The sequence below is a fragment of the Wickerhamomyces anomalus genome (genome assembly GCF_001661255.1).
Source record: "Wickerhamomyces anomalus NRRL Y-366-8 unplaced genomic scaffold WICANscaffold_1, whole genome shotgun sequence".
Classification (NCBI taxonomy): Eukaryota; Fungi; Ascomycota; class Saccharomycetes; order Phaffomycetales; family Wickerhamomycetaceae; genus Hansenula; species Hansenula anomala.
The window spans coordinates 2,473,398-2,494,050 of NW_017567110.1; the positions used below are offsets into that span (position 1 = coordinate 2,473,398).

At 34.7% G+C, this 20,653-nt stretch overlaps 4 protein-coding genes across 4 annotated transcripts; 3 read left to right on the forward strand and 1 right to left on the reverse strand.

Moving 5' to 3' along the window:
- Positions 1 to 2,165: 2,165 nt before the first annotated feature.
- AHK1 (Ahk1p) lies at positions 2,166 to 5,088 on the reverse strand. The gene has a single exon (XM_019186150.1). It carries the CDS (start codon positions 5,067 to 5,069, stop codon positions 2,469 to 2,471), a length of 2,601 nt encoding a protein of 866 aa, XP_019041858.1. The 5' UTR covers positions 5,070 to 5,088; the 3' UTR covers positions 2,166 to 2,468.
- A 5,944-nt stretch (positions 5,089 to 11,032) lies between these two features.
- On the forward strand, positions 11,033 to 13,087 carry BDF1 (chromatin-binding protein BDF1; the record flags this gene model as incomplete). The annotated part of the gene is made up of 2 exons (XM_019181168.1): positions 11,033 to 11,264; positions 11,340 to 13,087. The coding sequence occupies 2 exons, from the start codon at positions 11,033 to 11,035 to the stop codon at positions 13,085 to 13,087; spliced, it is 1,980 nt and encodes a 659-aa protein (XP_019041859.1).
- Positions 13,088 to 13,450: 363 nt separating this feature from the next.
- On the forward strand, positions 13,451 to 17,251 carry SKI2 (SKI complex RNA helicase subunit SKI2; the record flags this gene model as incomplete). Its single annotated transcript, XM_019185413.1, has 2 exons — positions 13,451 to 13,475; positions 13,521 to 17,251. The coding sequence occupies 2 exons, from the start codon at positions 13,451 to 13,453 to the stop codon at positions 17,249 to 17,251; spliced, it is 3,756 nt and encodes a 1,251-aa protein (XP_019041860.1).
- A 1,036-nt stretch (positions 17,252 to 18,287) lies between these two features.
- AFG2 (AAA family ATPase AFG2) lies at positions 18,288 to 20,645 on the forward strand (the record flags this gene model as incomplete). Its single annotated transcript, XM_019181348.1, has 1 exon — positions 18,288 to 20,645. The coding sequence occupies one exon, from the start codon at positions 18,288 to 18,290 to the stop codon at positions 20,643 to 20,645; it is 2,358 nt and encodes a 785-aa protein (XP_019041861.1).
- Positions 20,646 to 20,653: the final 8 nt, after the last annotated feature.

The window sequence follows — 20,653 nt, forward strand, 5'->3', positions numbered from 1 at the left end:
TTATCAGTTTTTATCACCTCTTCTCCTTTTTTTATAGTATCACTACTTCATTGACAAAAACTTCTTCATTACATTCAATTATATTATTGAATTCTTTTTTTATTAGGTTTTTTACGGGTTTGTTGAAAAAGAAAATTAATTTGTTCTTATAAATTTAGATACATGGTATATTTCAATCAAAAATATAAATGTCTAGAATTATATTGAGGAGTGTTAATGTAGATGGATATATTGAAGTATCTTATCAAAGCCGTCCTAGCATGGCCAGTTATATCGAGAGGCAGCCAGATACCTGAAGCTTAAATATTAATGTTCCTCCGAACCACTACTGTCATCAATATGAGGTCAGTTTAATTAGTTAGCCACTCCATTCGTTGATCCAACTTATTATTCTTTTTTCAATTCTTATACCATTTCATTTTTAATAAAGCTTCCATACTCACTAGCTCCCTTCAGCTAGGAGTGGTTCAGTATAGCCGCCCTTGAAACCAGCTTATATAAACATTAAACCATTAAGACCAGTTCATATTCAAGTAATTTTACAGTAACCAGAAAAACCTTATTAAAATTATTGATCCACGTCGACAAATAATGCTTTTCATTAATGATCTAGACGTCAATTATATTCGATCATGATCATTCTGCACAATATGAATAATAGTAATATATTATTATTATCTGCATGCTGCAAAAATTATAATTATAAGCTAGCTATTAAACGACGTTTTAATAATATAAAATATAAATTATTAATATATTATATGTAATTTACACTATATTTTTAGCGTTTTATCAATATTCACATTTAATATACTAGATATAACGTCGCCGTTATTAAAAAAATAAATAAAAATAGTACGTAATTAATTCGAAATGTCATAATATACATTAATTTTAGTATCAATTATCATCATTTTTGAAAGAAAACTCTAGTGTTTCTTGTGTTAGACGTCCAGCATCTTGAATAATATCAGTATTTCATTAATTTTGTTTCGGCCGAGAAATTTACTAGGTTTTTTTTAGTGGCCTTCTCGAACGAAAAAGCATCTAGAGCAAACATCAACTAAATTCTAAATTGTTACCAACTTATATAACAACTATGAATATCGATTGACTACCATAGGATCAATTCATATTACCTGAAGCATCAGAACTTACAGATATCATGCAATTTGACGTAAGAGTTCCTGTTATTACTATTAGGGTGCTGCTCATAGTGTTCACCGTCTTATTCATATCAATTGGGTTCCTATTGCCATTTTCATTTATATCATTCAACTATTTTTACAATTATCTGATACCAATTCCAACCATGAAACTTCCTTTATCCAACTATATTCTAAATTACGATTTCAAAAACTTGCCGCCTTTCATAATCATCGGGAAAGAATTGGAACCAATTTACGGAAATCAACAAAACCCAAAAGATGGTAATCCATTAGACTTATTCCAGTTTGATTTGAATTATGACTTTGAGTTATTCTTTAAACCATATTGCCAAACATCTCATAATGATTACTTCCCATTGATGTATAAAGTTACGGTGGTTACTGATCATTTAGTGAATCAATTAAGTCCATATGGAACAAAACCTTATATTGACAAAAGATTCCATATATGGCCAATAACTAATAATATTCATCAACTCCATAACCCACATGTGTTGGTTTCGTCTATGAACTCTATGGTTTTGAAATGTGGTGAGCAGGCAAAACCACTTCCTCACAAAGTGGAATCATTAATCCCTCCTATTTTCAAATGGTTTGTTCCTCCTGTTATTTCAGACTTTGAATATCATACAGATGATACTCGCCATAGAGTTGACTTATTGAAAGATGTAAATTTTGAAAGTTATATCAATGAACAAAATCAAAACTTTTTCAAGCCTCAAAAGTTCAACATAATCTTGGAATTCAATAAACCTGATGTTATTATTGACCCAAGTGAATCTGAAGTGATTATTACAGCTTCATGGAAAGGCATCCGTCACTACTTATTCCGCTATAGATTCTTGAGTTATTTGATAGGTACTCTCATTTTATGGCTGACATCCTCAGTGGTATTGTTTTTAACTATTGGTGGATTAATTATTGTCAGGGAATTGAGATCGCAAGCACAGGAGATTGTTGATCAAGAAGAAACGGAAATGATTGATGATGATGAGACTATTATTTACAAGGAACGTCCTATTGAGTTGAGAAGTGGTAGAGCTGGTGAATTTTATGGACGTGATGAAGATAATGGTATTGATTTCAGGGTTGATGTTGAGGAAAGAGATGCACCAATTGAACAAAGCTCACAATATGAAAGCGAGACGACTTCAACTTCATGAATGTCAACAATGCTCACGCCTACAAGACAACTTTTTTTTTAAGAAGAAATAAATAATGACATGATTTTATGATTACAAACAATTAGTTTATGACTTGTTCTCTTTTAAATAACGTAATAAATGATTTTCATTGACTTCATACATGGGCATTGAACCCATTAACTTTTGTAGGTGGAATATCAGCAACCAACATTGGATCATGGAAAAACTCTTCATAATCTTTAACTTCATGATTCAATTCATCCATTTCATTTGTTAGTTTAATGAATTTTTCATATTCATCAACTATTAATTCCCATTCATTCAACACTTTACCTAACAATAGGAAATTCTTTGTACTTTCAAAAGTGATCTTAGATTCCTCCTCTTGAACTCTTGACGACATTGAGCTTCTTGGAATGACTAAAAATTCATCGTCTTCATCTGAACTATTCAAAAAACTTTCATCAGCTTGTTCAAATCTGTAAAATGAGCTGGAATTATTCATCAATCCTAACTCATTGCTTTTGTTATCAAATGGTAATCTAGGGAATTTTGGCAACTGAGCCTTATGACCTTCTGAAGGAAAGAACTTCTTTGAAGAAGTCTTGCTAGCATTGACAATTCTATGACTCAATTGTGAAGGATCATTTGATATTGTTAATTGAAATCTGAATTTAAATCTCTTTACTTCTGGAACTTTGACTAACAACTCAGGTGGTGTAGGTAATGACTCCATTGGTGTTGTGGAAGTGGAAACAGAACTTGTAGATGAAGTAGAGCTTAGACGGCTGGAAGTTGATGAATTTAAAGTATTTGAAGATACCTGTCTATTTTTTCTGGATGAATTGAATTGATCTTCATCTGAGATCTCTGATAATGATGAAGATGGTGATGATAGTAATGAAGTAGGAGTTTTGAAACTTGGTGATCTAGAGCTTGATGACGAGATTGAAGCAACTGGATGTAATGTAGTGCTTTGACGAATTTTCAAAGGATCTTGATCTTCTGGTCCTTGATAAGGAGAACTCAACGCTTGGGGTGATGAAAGGGGTGACGGATTTGGTGAAACTTTTATTGTTGGTTGTGAGTGATTGACTTTCTTGAAGAAACTTAAAGCACTTCCCAAGATTGGAACTCTCCCTAATGTTGTTGCTGATGATGAACGAGTGACGGATGGTGATGAATTTGGTGTATTCTTTCTTGTTGATGAATTAGATACAGAAGTTCTTGGATTATTATTTGAAGTTGAACCAATTGAACTTGAATATATTGCTTCATCAAAAATATCATAGGCATAAATCTTTTTATTGGAATCAATAATCAAAGTTGAAGATGAAGAATTTCTTGATGAATAAGCGCCATTTTGTAAAAATTGATAAGAATCAAAATTATCCAGTATATTGATGGATGACTGAAATGATTCCATTGGTGAGATTATCAGTTTTCTATTCAATAATGGATTTGCAGGGGTTAAGTCCATATTCAATATTGGAGAAATGTTTAAATCAGCAGTTTTCTCACTAAAGATCTCAAATGTGGTTACCAAATTTGATTTTAACACTTTTTTGAAGTTCAAATAATTTGAGTAGTTATCGGTTGAATTACCAATAATCTTGAACACCAATAACCTTTGATAAAATTGACGAATAAGAGGATGCCAATGGTTGAAAAATGCTTCCCAAACAGATTGTGAAAGTAAATGATTTGACAAATTGAACAATAATGAGTTCTTTGGATTCTTGACCCATTCTGAAGGATCATATCCAAAAATGTTCTTCTGGTTAATGAAAGAATCATTTGGTATTAGGTTCCAAATATTAAATAAATGTGATAATGCCCTTGCTTGACAAATCATATTGTCAGTTCCCAGCATTTTCAACAAACCTGTTATCCAGAAACTTAAATTCAAATTTCTTGTAAAACAATATTGATCATTCTGTAAATGTAGTAAAAATTCCAAGAAGATAGTGTAAATAGCTTCGCAAGTTACTGAATTGAAAGCCTGGACACATTTAGCCTTTGAATACAAGATATTTTCAAACATTGAGATAACCATCGAGCTTTTTCTTTCATCACCTTCATAAACCAAATCTCTAATCACTCTCATGATCTTTATTATTGGGAGCTTTTGTAGAAAAATGTTGAAATTCTTTAGTGCATTGTATGTTGAAGAATTGCTGTTATAATTTGTATCTTTTGATTGAGTTGATTTGAATTTTTTAATCATCATAATATTAGATTCCAAAATTTCAGTGATATGACCATAGATAATGATAAACCCAGGCAACTTAAACAATTCTTTAAAATCCAAAACGGAAGCATCTAAAGTATCAATGGATAAAGATAGATAGTGTTTGAGAAATGAACAAAAAATATCACTGTCAAAACCAGCCCATTTTTTGACCCAATTGTTATCTTTCAAATCAATAAACAAATCATCCAAATATGCAGTTTTTGGAGGTTTCATACAGTTCAAACTTTGCAGCTTAGTTTGATTCGGGCTCTCTATAAATAAATATTCAGTAAAATCACCTTTGAAATTGACCAAATTAGCTAACGATGGATTAATCTTCTTGAATGAAACATTGTTTGGAATGAGTTTTTGGATGTCATTATGAGTCAAAATTTGCTTTATAGTGTAATTTTTAACAAATAGAAGAAACAACAACATATGTCCAAATTTATCCAAATTTAAAAATGAATATGCAAAAACTTTCCCAATGAATGCATTAATGGATAATGAAATAGTCTTCATAACCAACAACTTGGTAAAACAGTATTCCAAGGTCATTATCAAATTGGATGAATATAATGAGTTTGTAAGCTTTATTGTGTTCCATTCTTTTCTTGATATGATCCGGCTTATACATTCAAGATATGCACTTCTATCTATGCTTGAAAACTTGTTCCAATTAGTTTGTAAGTCTTCAATGAGCGAATTCCACCAAAGGCTCAATACTTTTGTAGCTAGTTTACAAACTTTCTGTTGAAGCTTATTCAATTCTGGGTCATGATCATCAATTGAATCAATAAAAGTGTCATCTTGATTCAACCTTAAAAACGTCAATAATGAAAGTCTCAAATGGTTTGTCTTTGATATTGAATGTGATTTATGGTTGAATTTTCCCCAACTATGGTGTAGTTGTTTATACTCATTGAATAACCCAGCGGCTTTTCTGGAATAGAGCTCAATGTTTTTAGATTGGATCTTTTTAAGGTTAGACTCCAAAGTTGAGGGAAGGCTTGAGATCTTTTTGGTGTTTAATGTATTAGGCAAATGCTCAGAGCTTGAACCATTTGAGCTAGTTCCACTTCTTGTGTAAGCAAACTTTGGTTTCTCTAGCCCTTGGAATGGGAGTTGTGTAACATCTGTCATGTTTATAGAGTCTAGCAACTTTAACGAGTGGGAAACTAATTGACAGCGCAACAACTAATATTTGATTCTTTGATGATTGATAGTATGAATATGAATAAGAAGCGAATGTCAAAGTAGTTGGAATCCTAGTTGTTATGATGAGGGTTGATACCCGTAATATTGGCTGGTATTAGCTTATAGCGGCAGCGCTAGTGATAGTGGTTTTGCAGGGGGGCCTGAGCTTGTTGAGGATTGATACTGTGCCAGCAGTTTGGAAAATGAGTTATTGTGAATTTGATGTAGTTGATGTTGGGATTCAAAGTGTTTAAAAGAATGAAAAGTGAATGTTTTGATAGCGAGCTCTTCCTGCGTTGTGTACCTTGTTTGAGCTGAGGTGAACTACCTTTCCGAGCTGAAGATCAACAGGCTGCTGCTGTTGGAACGCTCTATGTGGTAATGCTGGGACGAATCTGGAAACCCAAAGAAGCGACAAAAAATGTGAAATTTTTGGCCTTGATAAAAATAGAAAGAACAACTATTTAGCTAACGACTGAATAAATTGAATAAATAAAGGATCCGAATGAATGAATAATTTTTCTCAAGATATCACTGACAAAATCAAAACAGATGTGTTTTTTTGTAGATGAGATGAATTTTATTATTTTGAGAAGCTCGATTTTTGACGGCTTTTTTTCTTTTATTTTCTTCCTTTGCCTTCTCAAGTAAAGACCGGGAACAAAAATTTCTCAATCTGGAAGTATTTGCACTTTCCTGCAGCTAATTTTTCGCAAATAGCTGTACCGAATTCGACAGATTTTAGCGCAAGAGTTTGTGTTTGAAGATGAAATTTAAACCGAGATCTGCTAAAAACAGAGATATCAACATGTTTTTATACTGAATTTAACATGTAGAGGTGTTTAATGATGAATGCCTAGTGCACCCTACTACTTTGCCTTAAGGCTTAAGGCTTGTTACTCTCATTTGGGCTTTTTACAAAAAGTGAAAACTCATCTTTTCAACTTAGTTCACTGGGCATCAATTCTTGGAGCAAAGAGTTTCATCAGAAGAAAAAGGTATTTATCTACTCTCTGATTGCTGATCTCTAAAAAAACACCTAACCTTGTGTTGATTTGATCTATCACGTTGAGTTTCAGCACTTCAATTTTCAAAGATTCATGAAGCGTTATTATAAAGGCGTACCCGTGAAATCCTGATTCCAAGTTGTACGACATTCGTCGTCTCCTTCAGCAGGAACAAAGCGAATTCTCCCTTAATCTAAACTATTCCACCTTCGACATTGATCTTTCCAGCGACCTCCAGCCGTGATTGCGCTGGTCTTTCTAATTGTCTTGGTGTGAATATGAAAGCTTTAGTTTAGAGGCTTAAACATTTAGCTCTGCCATGAAAAACTGAATTTTGGACCTGTTTGTACATTTGTAAACAACAAGCTGTTGTAAGCCCAGCAAGCCAAATAACCGAAAGAAGGTATACTAATTACCTCTTTAGACAATTCAACTGTGGGAGCTTCAAAGTGGAAAGCAAAGCTCGATTCATGAACCATTAATTGTTCAAAAAGATTATCGGCTAATTGATGAAACAATAAATGGGTCCTGGAGATCAGTTTGTAAACTACGAGCACCTAGCACTCAATGGTTCAGAATTGAAACATCAGCTTGGGTAGTTGTTCAACGGTTATTCACCCAGACGTATGGATCTTCTTTCATATCGATGGCGTTGTATGTGTCTTTTCATACGATTATCAGTTGATTGAGATTCACAGCCAACAAGGCTAAATCTCTTCGCGAAGTTTACCCTATGTTTCGCGAATTCATTTTGTTTCGGTATAGGACACACTCTATGTCGTTGAAGATGTAAAAATTAAAAAAAAAAAGTGTGTTGAACTTACACGCTTAAGCTAAACATTAGAAAATTATCAAGTGGTGATCAATAACATCAAAACCAACATCACAGTTTCCGGTTAATAACCCCTTCTCATCCAGCAAACTCTAGAAACTCAAGTGCTTTGATATTGGTGGCTGTGGTTAGCTGAAAAAGCTGGAAAGGAGAATTGGATTGAATTTGGAAAGTAAAGATAAGTTGTGTGCATCTCATCGTATTTTGGTCGTGTGCCCTTGTGTTTCTCATTTTAAACAGGTAACGCTTGCATTTTGGACAATTCTTATAGATCTCCTTTGACTACGAGATGAGCGAGAAAAGAGAATTAAGTGATGTTGTTGTGAATGGTTCAGACTCTTCTCAAAAGAGAAGAAAGTTGGATGAACTAAGTGAAGAAGGCCCATTAACTCAAGAAGATGTTGTTTATTTTCAAAAGGAAGCCATTTTCAGACAGATGAAATCCTATCAAAATGAGGTTTTTCTGATAAGAAATAAACTGAAAAACTTGGATCAACAATTTTTATCAAACAATTCAAAGTTATTAGTGTTGAACAATTGGATTGATCAATTTATTGAGTTCATAACTTCTATTATACCACAAAAAGAATCTGCTGATAGTGAAGAGTTCGATGAGTTGTTTGTGGAAGTCCCAGCTGATATAAAAGATGATGAATTTGTAGAATTGTTGAATAAGAAGAAATCTCAGCTATCAGAGCTAATATCCAAAATAGTGCCTAGCAATGAGTCAATACCTGATGATATAAAGAAACGAATGAGTAAATTGGATCAAAAATATCATACTCTGAAACTTTCAAATCAAAAATTGTCAAATGAACACAACATACTGAAGAAAGATTTCGATGATTTGAACAAAGAATATAAAGATTTTATAAAGAAGGCTGAACGTTTGAATAGCGCCACTTTGAAAAGAATTAATGGATTGAAAACTGAAGAATCATCATCGCCAAATTTGGTTGAATCTCCAAAACTAGAAAAAGAAGCATCTGTACCACTTCCTACCCAAGAGAATAACCCAAAACCTGTCATAGATTCTGATGAAGTTGAAACCTTGATGAAACAAGTAGATGAATTCAAATCCACAATAGAGGCTCAACAAAAGATTATAGATGAGAACTTGGAATTACATAAATCATTAAATTCTAAAATAGTGGAGTTGAGTACAAAACAACCAAAAGAGCAACAACAATCATCATTACCAGATGCATCAACTTTGGAGGCATCAATCAATGAAAATAAGGAATTAAACATCAAGTATAAGGAATCATTACAAAAGTATGACGTTTTGTTGGAAAATTTCAATAATTTAGAAGCTGAAAAAAATTCAAACAATGATTTACTGAACTCGAAATTTGAAGAAGAAAAACAAAAAATTGAGTCAAATTTTGGGAAATTAGAATCTGATTTAATCCGTATAAGAACTGCAAGAGATGAACTATTATCCAAAATTAGCGTTTTGGAAGCTGAAAAAAACGGGCTTAGTGTTACAAAGGAATTGCAAGCGTTGATTGAGGTTCAAAAAGAACAAATTGAAAATATATCATTTGAAAAGAAATTGGATGATTTGGAAAATGAAAATGGTGTCTCCAATGATGTTGAAGCACTAAAGAAAAACAATATCATTTTGACAAATGAATTGAAAGAATTGGAAAAGGCATTTAAACATTTGCAAGGCGTCACAATCAAGAAGGCTAATAGTGCTGTTGATTCAGAATCCATTGTTAATAAGTTCAAAGTTGAAAAAACTAAAGCTGATCAGAAATATTTTGCTGCAATGAGATCAAAAGATTCTATTTCTCAAGAGAATAAGACTTTGAAATCCCAAGTTTCCAAATTGAATGAATTGGTTGCTAGTTTGAAAGAATCTGAAGCCTTGTCAACTACAAGATTTGAGAATTTGGAGGCTACTATTAAGAATCTAAAAAGAGTTGAATTTTTCAAAAATTATGAAATTGATCAATATGATGAAAAATTGAAAACGTTGGAGAAAAAATATAAAGAAGAATTGATTGATAATCAAGAAATCAAGAATTTGTTGTCAGAATTTCAAAATAAGAATGAAGAGTTGTTGAAAATTAAATCTGAACAATCATTAAAGATTTCTAAACTTGAATCAAATATCAAGTCACAAGATAAAATGATCAACAGATATAAGGCAACCGGTGTTATCGAGGAACAAGATGATGCAGATAGTTTCAGATCGGTTATTTATTGTTCATTATGTTCCAAAAATTGGAAAAACACAGCTATAAAAGTTTGTGGTCATGTTTTCTGTGAAGAATGCGCAAAAGAGAGACTTGCTGCAAGAATGAGAAAATGTCCAACTTGTAATAAACAGTTTAGTTCAAATGATTTACTCACCATTCATTTGTGATTGAAGGGCCAACATCTTCATCTATGTTCATTTTGCTTTGTTTGTTTTGTTCTATTGTTTTACTTTTTCTTTTCTTTCTGTTTCAAGGGTTGGTGTTCTATTTTATTGTATTATATTGTTCAGATGAGTCCTACATGCTGTTTTTGAGTTCATAAAACCATGTTAATGTGTATATAGTGATTACTGGCCTCAAAATAGAGATGAGGATTCAACTCAAAAGTTTCATATTGTAATGAGAGACCTCATGTGATGGTTTGTCTTTGAAAATTAGTATGGCACATAATTGACGTCTTTGAATTATTCACCAAAAATATTGTAATTTGTAGTTCGGGTGTATCCAGTTGCTCAGGAAACACGCGTCAGACGCGTTCTTCATATGAAGTGAACTTTTTCCTTTGCCGAAACAAGTAAGTTCGAAAGCTTATCGCACGAAACGGGCTCTCACAAAATCGTCTCAAATATTTGGCGCGCCAAAAAATTGACGTGTTCTTTTCGATTTGTCAACAACAACAAAAACTATGTCAAACATAAAAACAAGATCTGGGGAACTCACTACAGAATTTACATCAAGTGTGATCATTGACCATGAAGGAAACTCTGGAATAGTATTCTAAGCTACGTTTCAATTGCTGTCGTTGAAAATGAGTGAATTGATGAAAGCAAGCTGGTTTAAGCGACTGATTGTTGCTTCAGTGAGCTGCCCAGCGTGGAGCATGGGATTGGGGGGCTCGGGGCCTGCGTAAACTGTGTTCCGAAGGTTGTGTAAATGTGGGACCGGCCTTTTTTGTGAAATTGGAAATTGAATTTTTCACGCTTCTCGGTGGCAATTTTTTGCAGATTATTTAAGAATCGCAAAATCCGTTTTTTTTGAAAAAGTGAAAATTCAAGTTTTGGAAAAAAAAATTTCTTTTTCTTGGGAGTTCCGTAAACAAGAAAAACACAGGATTGTTCGGGACACTACTCTGTACACAAAACTCATTGATTGTCTTGTCCACACCTGTTTGTTTAGTCAATCTATAGCCGGTATAGTTCAATTATAGACATACAAGTATCCCATGAGTGTAAGATGGCAGAAATGAATGATTCGGTTTCAACTCCAATACAGACCCCAACAAATGTCAAGAGTGATAGTGAACTAAATTCAGACAACATAGCACCTACAAAAGATGTTATTCCACCACCACCAACAGCAACAACAACAACAACAACAACCACTAGCATAGAGGACAATAAACCACTGTCACCTCCAATTCCATCTCCAAAAGCTACAACAACTGAAGAAGAAAAATCTGATAAAGCTGAGAATGGTGAAACAGACGAAACTGCACAAAGTGAGACTAGTACTGGTAATAAACATTCACTGGAGGCACATGAAACTGAAGATGATACAGCAATCAAAAAGCAAAAGACTGAAGAACCAGATTCACAACCTCCAAGCTCGGCCCCAGAGCAAGATCAGCAGAATGATTCTGCAGAAGTTGAAGATGGAATTCCAAAGCAAGAGGCACAAAAACCTTTATTAGTGGATACTTCAAACATGACCCCAGCTCCTAAACCACCAGCAGAACCAGATATGAACAACTTACCAGAAACTCCTATGCCAAAACACCAAGCAGGTTATGCCAGTCGTACTTTGAAAAATATAAAGAGAATGAAAGATGCTGCTCCATTTTTGCATCCTGTTGATACCGTTAAGCTTCAAATTCCATTGTATTATAATTTTATCACAAGACCAATGGATCTTTCTACAATAGAGAGAAAATTGAATGCTAATGCTTATGCTGAGTTGAAGGATTATGTTGATGATTTTAATTTGATGGTGGATAACTGTACACGTTTCAATGGTGCTGAATCAGGTATCGCTCAAATGGCCAGAAATATACAAGCTAGTTTTGAAAAGCATATGCTGAATGCCCCACCAAAAGAGCTACCTCCTTCTGCTACAGCTTCTAAGACTACCACAGGAGCCGGAAGAAGAAAACAAAGCTCAACTCCAGGTGAATTGAATGCTTCAGGTGTTCCAACTATTAGAAGGGATTCAACAGCTAATGGTGGAAGACCAAAAAGAGAAATTCATCCACCAAAACCTAAAGATATGCCTTATGATATTAGACCAAGAAAGAAGAAATATGTTCCTGAATTAAGATTTTGTCAACAGGTTTTAAAAGAATTAGTTTCCAAAAAGTATGAATCTTTTAATTATCCATTTTTGGAACCTGTTGATCCTGTTGCATTAAATTGTCCAACTTATTTTGACTACGTTAAAGAACCAATGGATTTGTCAACAGCGCAGAACAAAATCAACAACAATATTTATGAAAATGCTGATGAATTTGAACGTGATATTCGTTTGATTTTCCAAAATTGTTACACATTCAATCCAGAAGGTACTGCAGTTAATATGATGGGTCACAGATTGGAAGCAATTTTTGATAAAAGATGGGTCGATAGACCGGTCACTCCACCTAGTCCAGCACAAGTTTCAGAGGATGAAGATGACTCAGATGATGAAGAAGAGGAAGAAATTGATGAATCCATGATTACAAACCCTGCGATTCAATTCATGGAGCAACAATTGGAAAGAATGCATCAAGAATTGGCTAAACTGAAGAGAGAAGAATTGAATAAAATTAGAAAAGAAAGATTACAAAAGAAGAAGAAAAACTCAAGATCTAAGAAGAAGAGAAAAAGTAGTTCAGCTGATAGTTCAATTATTGTCACTTATGATATGAAGAAAGAATTGAGTGAGAAGATCTATGAGTTGCCAGAAAAGAAACTGAACCAAGTTTTAAGTATCATTAGTCAAAGTCTGAATCTGAACAATCAAGCCGGTGAAGAAATTGAGCTAGATATGGATCAATTGGATAATACAACTTTACTGAGATTATACAACTTCATTGTTAAGAAAAGACCTTCATCTTCGGCTTCTAATGGATCAACAAGTCGTCGTCCAACAAGTAAGAAATCTAAAAAGGGTAGAAACTTGTCAGAAGCTGAACAATCCAAACAAATTGAAAGCCTCAAAAAGAAAATCGAATTGTTTGACCAATCTAATAATGGCGGTGCTGCTAATGAATCAGAAGAAGATTCAGACGATGATCTAAGCTCTGAAAGTTCCGAAGAGGAATGATTTTTGATGATGACCTTTAATGAATTACAAAGTGGGTTTTTGCTAACAAAAGACACACATAATACAACAATTGAATATGAAAGTCCTTTATGATTGATATTATATCTATTTTATGACCCATCTTGTATAATAATTAAAACTAAAAGGATTGAATAACACATAGGTACTTTTATATTTTAGAGTTGGATGTCGTAGACTTTATCATAAAATTAGCTTCGCGAATATGCTCTAATTTTTTTTTTTTGGTTTTTCTTTGACCAAAGAAAATCAAAGTGAAAGGCGTTGTGTAAATAAGCAATAAGCTGGTGAAACGTACATTGGTTTATTTGCCTCAATTCAATACTTCAAAGTCATTTATAAAAAATGTTAAATGAATCACTCAATACAGGTGACGACATTACAGCATTGATGAACGAACTTCAACTCTCAGAAGAAATTCCAAATGAACCTATAGACCCAACATCAAAGACAAAATGGACCAGACCAGTAAAATCGGATCCAGATCAAGATTTGAAAGATAGATTTTTGAACCCTTCAAATGTTTTACCATGGGATTTGCTAGATTTGATTCAAGACGTTCCTGAGCAAGATCCAAAAGAATTTTATGATGCTTTATTGAGTGTCCCAAAGACCATCTCTCGTTCTTCTTATAGGCTGAAAAGAAAAGGTATTGAAGGTAAAGTGTACAATTATGCTGAAGAAGTGAATGCCACTGATCTACAACAATCCAATGCCTCTACTTCATTGTCAATTAATAGAAAATACACTTCAAAAGAAAGTGCCATTAAAGGGAGCACTAGTTTTTTGCCTTTCCAACCTGGTGGGATTCAAATGAGTAACCAATTGAAAGATAATACTGCAATGCTTCACAGAGATTCTGATGGGCTTTTTGATATTGCACAAGGCTTATCAAGAGGTTTGAATTTAGGTGATAGCCAATCTGTTGATGATTTGAAGAAATTGGAAGAAGTCGCTGAAAATGAAGAACAACCAGATCACGATGGAGAAATTAAGGGAATCGAAAGTGGCGATGTTTTGGAATCTTTGAGCTCATTAACTACAGAAAAATCATCAAATAATACCACTGTCAACTCCAAGTTTGAGAAAGAAATCGATGAATTATTACCAGTTGACATCAATTTTGGACGTACTTTAGTTGCTAAAGAGTTTGAAACTGAAAGGCGTAAAGACTGGGCGCATGTTGTTGATTTAGACCATAAGATTGAAAACTTTCACGAATTGATTCCAAACATGGCTAGGGAATGGCCTTTTGAATTGGATACTTTCCAGCAAGAAGCTGTTTATCATTTGGAACAAGGTGATTCTGTTTTTGTTGCAGCACATACCTCTGCAGGTAAAACTGTTGTTGCAGAATATGCTATTGCTATGGCTAACAGAAATATGACCAAGGCTATATATACTTCTCCTATAAAAGCCTTATCCAACCAAAAATTCAGAGATTTCAAGCAAGATTTCCCAGAAGTTGATGTTGGTCTAATTACTGGTGATGTTCAAATTAACCCTGAAGCTAATTGTTTGATTATGACTACAGAGATTTTAAGATCCATGTTGTATCGTGGTGCTGATTTAATCAGAGATGTCGAGTTTGTTATTTTCGATGAAGTCCATTATGTTAATGATATAGATAGAGGTGTGGTTTGGGAGGAAGTTATTATTATGTTACCTGATCATATCAAATTCATCTTATTGTCAGCTACTGTTCCAAACACTTTTGAATTCGCTAACTGGGTTGGTAGAACAAAACATAAAGATATATATGTTATTTCTACTCCAAAGAGACCTGTCCCATTAGAAATTAACATTTGGGCTAAAAACAAATTATTCAAAGTTATTGATGCTGATAAGAAGTTTGTTGAGTCTAGCTTCAATCAACATAAGGAACATTTAGAAGGTCCTAAAGCTTCTCAGAATAATGCTCGTGGAGGAGGTGCTGCTGGACGTGGAGGCCGTGGAGGCGCCCGTGGTGGAACTGTTGCGAGAGGTGGTAATCGTGGAGGTCGTGGAGGTAATAGCAATGGTGGATTCGGTCGTGGAGGCTCTCGTGGTGGTGGTAACACAGGGAATAATTTCAAGAGATTTCAAGTTGATCGTCCAAACAAGAATACTTGGATTGAATTGGTTCAATTTCTGAACAGTAATAGCTTGTTACCTGCTGTTATTTTTGTTTTTTCCAAGAAAAGATGTGAAGAATATGCAAACACCTTGGGTAGTGTTGATTTCTGCAATGCTAAAGAAAAATCTCAGATCCATATGTTTATTGATAAAGCCGTTGCAAGATTGAAAAAAGAAGATCGTGAGCTACCTCAAATTCTAGCTGTTCGAGAAATGTTGAGTAGAGGTATTGCGGTTCATCATGGTGGATTATTACCGATTGTTAAGGAAGTTATTGAAATCCTGTTTTCAAAGACATTGATCAAGATCTTGTTTGCAACTGAAACTTTTGCTATGGGATTGAACTTGCCAACTAGAACTGTTGTTTTCAGTGAATTAAGAAAACATGATGGTATCAATTTTAGAGATTTACTTCCTGGTGAATTTACCCAAATGTCTGGTAGAGCTGGTCGTAGAGGTTTGGATAAAACAGGTACTGTTATCGCTATGGCTTATAATGATCCACTAAGCTCACTGAAATTCAAAGATGTCACACTAGGTGTTCCAACTAAATTAGTTTCACAGTTCAGATTGACTTATAACATGATTTTGAATTTGTTGAGAATTGAAGCTTTAAGGGTTGAAGAAATGATCAAACATTCTTTCAGTGAGAATACCTCACAAACATTGTTACCAGAACATCAGAGTAAATTGAAAGAGTTGGAGAAGAAATTGGAGGAAATACCAGTTTCAGACGAGGATTTAGATCCTTCATCAGATATACAACAAATCCATAGTGCCATTATCCAATACAAGCGCGTTACTGGACAAGTCATGGCTGAAGCGTTAACACACCCATTATTGGCTAAAAACTTCAACCCAGGTAGATTAATTGTGTTCAAGGACAACAAGGGCATTTCAAGACTAGGTTTCATCATCAAGCAAAATAGAGTGTCAGCAACTCCATCATTTTCTGTTTTAACGTTTGATATGGGAGCTGCTGAGAACGAAGAGCCTTCTGGAATGCCATTTCTTACTCAGATCCCTGGATTTGTTCAAAAGCACTTCAAAAAAATTGTTTACAATGGTAACATACATATTCGTGAAGTTTCAGTTACAGACATTGAATTATTATGCAGAGTCAGTTTGAAAGCTAGATTGAATGAGATTTTAAAGAGCAACCAGGAGGAAATTAAAGTCCTAACTGGTCAATTACACGTCTTGCTTAAGTTTCAACATAGATTAGAAGAAATTGATTGGCAAAAATTTGCCACATTGAAACTTCATGAATTGGTAAGAGAAAGACAACATGTTGTCCACAAAATCGCAGACATTACTTTACGCACAGGCTCATCTTTCGATGAGAAATTTAAAACCATTAATCAAAGATATGAAATAAGTCAACAGATTGCTTCATTGAATGCATTGATATCTGATGAGAATTTGGAGTTATTACCAGATTATGAACAAAGATTAGAAGTGTTGAAGGATCTTGAGTTTGTGGATAATAATTTAAATGTCGTTTTGAAAGGAAGAGTTGCCTGTGAAATCAACAGTGGATGGGAACTAGTGATCACTGAGCTAGTTTTGGATAACTTCTTGGGTGATTTTGAACCAGAAGAAATTGTTGCATTATTATCTGCCTTTGTTTATGAAGGACGGGTGAATGAAGAAGAAGAGGCTAAGATTACACCAAGGCTAGAGAAGGGTAAACAGCGTATTGTGGATATCATGGGTAAAGTTTTGGATGTTTACACTAAATATCAAGTCAGTTTAACATCCGAGGAGCAAGAATTTTTAGAGAGAAAGAGATTTGCATTGGTCAATGTTGTTTATGAATGGGCTAGAGGTATGACTTTCAAAGAAATTATGGAGCTAAGTGTTGAAGCTGAAGGTACCATCGTCAGAGTAATTACTAGATTGGATGAAGTTTGTAGAGAAGTCAAGTCAGCTGCTTTGATTATTGGTGATTCTGCTCTACATTCCAAAATGACACATGCTCAAGAAAAGATTAAGAGAGATATTGTTTTTTGTGCAAGTTTATACTTGTGAATGGTTCAATTGATTAATGTCATTTCCTGTACACTGAAAACTCTACTCATTTGTATTGAAAAAATGCACATGTTCCTTATTTACTTATAATTTCCTTTGCCAAATACAACACACGATCTTTACCATAAATCAATCTCTCGTCAATAAACTTTTTAGCCAACTTTTCTCCATGTTCAAAAGAGATCAAGCTAATTATCATAAATATACTCTTTCTTGCAGCAACCTGTTGATATTTAGCGGCGGGCTTGCCTGTGTGAAATATCCACTTTCTTATGCCAACAGAATCAAGAAATTTGGATAAACATTTACCATGAAAGTACACAAGCCAATTGATTTGTTCATCAAACCTATCAAAGTTTAGTCCATTGATCGCTGAACTGGCATTGCTAGAACCAAGGTTCAAAAGCGCCAAGTTTGCATGTAGTGAGTAGAGTTGCTTTCCCAAATGTGAAAAACTTTGTGTTGACAACTTTTCGGTCTTTCCCTCTTTCTGATACCTCAGTTCAACATGTCTATCCTCCCATGGGTGCAGAGCCAACGTTAGGTACTCATCCTTTAGACGATACTCTTCACCCAGGAATGATTGAAATTTTTGAACTCGATCTGCAGTAAGCTCACCAAGTACAGGGTCTATCTTTATTTCAGTGAAAACGTCATCGAGATTGGGGTTGACCCTATTAGCCTTCTTTATTCTTTCAAAGTCTTTTTTTTCTATTATTCTTGATTCTGTGGGTATTGAAAAAGAAGTTGCGAGTGATTGGTAAAAGCGATGTTGAAATGTTCTTTGACACCAAAATTTTGGCAGGCTTGAATGGCGTAGCATTATTCTCAATAAGAGCTTGTGGAAAGATATGATCTCTGCGTATTAAAAAAAGTGTCACAATAACCAAATTTTGATATTTGAGCGTACTTTAAAGATTTCCAGTGAGTTCGCGAAATATCGTGGCACTAACAACAATTTTTCACAGTACAAATTTTTTGAACCTGATGTATTAAGATGAGATGAGCTTTAAGGTTGACCATCGTCAGGATAGAAATGGCACCAAAATCAAGCTCTAATCTAGCTGGGACACCGAAAGGTACCCCAAAAAAGAAAAGTGCTTCTGATGACTCTGAATCTGCCTCCTCAAAAACATCAAAAACTAAAGTTCCAAGATCATTTATTGTTAGACCATCACCAAATATTAATAACAAGTCTGCTGTGAAAGCTTACCTACATCCATCTATTTTGAAGGCTATTGATATTACAAATGGCTCTATGGCACATCTTGCTAAAGAGGGTGAGTCTGGCGTACTGGCAATTGTGAGTGCTGGTGATGAAAGTTGTCCATTAAACGTGATACAGGTCTCAAAAACTTTAAGATCAGTATCAGGAATCATGTTGGGTGATAGACTAGAGATCTCTAAAGTGTCAACTCAACCTTCATATGGCACCAATGTGACGATAGGGACTGTATCTGGGAAAAAGCTATCAGATAGAGCCACTAAATCTGTTGAGAAGCTCTTTGATGAAGTTGGTGTGATAATGCCTGGTATGAGATTCCAATCATTCACAGCTCCAGGACAAACTGAACAGGATGAAAAAACACTTGAGACTTTGGTTGTCGTAGAAGTGGATGACCTTCCAGATCTTGGAAAACTACAACTAGAAGATAATGACATGCCAAGTGAAAGCTTTCAAAGATTTATCTCACCACCATTGTTGTTTAAAAGAGGAAGTACCAAAATCATATTTACCGAAGAATCAGAGCCAAATCGCAAATATTCTTTACCAAAATTAACAACTTATTCATCTGTGGGTGGTCTGAAAGGACAAATAGAGTTATTAAAAGCTACTATTGAGCTACCACTTCATCAACCAACGCTGTTTTCGGATTTTGGGGTCACACCTCCAAGGGGAATATTACTTCATGGTCCACCAGGTACTGGTAAAACCATGCTTCTTAGGGCCGTTGCAGCTGAAACAAATGCACATGTTTTAACTATCAATGGTCCGTCAATCGTTTCAAAATACTTGGGTGAGACTGAATCTGCATTGAGAGATATTTTCAACGAGGCTAGAAAATATCAACCAGCTATTATATTCATTGATGAAATTGACTCACTAGCTCCAAGTAGGTCTAGTGATGATTCTGGTGAAGTTGAAAGTCGGGTTGTTGCAACACTATTGACTTTGATGGATGGTGTTGGTGATAGTGGAAGACTAGTCGTTGTTGCTGCTACAAACAGACCAAATGCTATAGATTCTGCCTTGAGACGTCCAGGGAGATTCGATCAAGAAGTTGAGATAGGTATCCCTGATGTCGAAGCTAGAAATGATATTTTGAAGCTACAATTTGAAAGAATGAAGCGTCACAACTTGTCAGATCAAGATATTTTCAATTTGGCGTCAAGAACACATGGTTATGTTGGTGCTGATTTAGTCGCTTTATGCAGAGAATGTGTGATGAAAACCATTCAACGTGGCTTGAAATCGTCGACGCCAAACTCATCGCTAAATGTTACTAGTGAAGATGTTGAATTAGCACTACCTGAAATACGACCAAGTGCAATGAGAGAGATCTTTTTAGAGATGCCAAAAGTGTATTGGAAGGATATCGGTGGTCAGGATGAATTGAAAATTAAGTTAAGAGAAATGATTCAATTGCCTTTAGAAGCTTCTGAAACTTTCAAAAAATTAGGTGTCTCAGCACCAAAAGGGGTTTTATTGTATGGTCCTCCAGGTTGTTCAAAAACTTTGACTGCTAAAGCCTTGGCTACAGAATCTGGGGTGAACTTTTTAGCTGTTAAAGGACCTGAAATTTTCAACAAATATGTTGGTGAATCCGAAAGAGCTATTAGAGAAATCTTTAGAAAAGCTAGAGCAGCAGCACCAAGTATTATATTTTTTGATGAAATTGATGCATTATCTCCAGATAGATCAGAAGGAGGTCCTTCAACGTCCGCTGCCAGTCATGTTCTAACCTCCCTGCTTAATGAAATTGACGGTGTTGAAGAACTTAAAGGGGTTGTTATAGTGGCTGCTACTAATAGACCTGATGAAATTGATCCAGCTTTGTTAAGACCAGGTAGATTAGACAGACATATATACGTGGCTCCACCTGACTTTGAAGCCAGACTTCAAATTTTAAAGAATTCAACTGCAAAGATGGCAATTTCTCGTGATGATATTAATCTAGATGATATTGCTAAAAGAACAGATGGTTGTTCAGGTGCAGAAGTTGTGCTGCTGTGTCAGGAAGCTGGTTTGGCTGCTGTTATGGAGAATCAACTTGCAGAGAAGGTTGAAAAGAGACATTTTGAAAAGGCTTTGGCTGGAATTGCGAGAGGTATAACGCCCGAAATGCTTCTGTACTATCAAGAATTTGCAAATAGAAGTGGTATTGAGGCTTAGATATATTA

Excerpts from the sequence above, each read along its gene's own strand:
- AHK1 (XM_019186150.1), bottom strand. The coding sequence starts at position 5,069 with ATGAAGACTATTTCATTATCCATTAATGCATTCATTGGGAAAGTTTTT.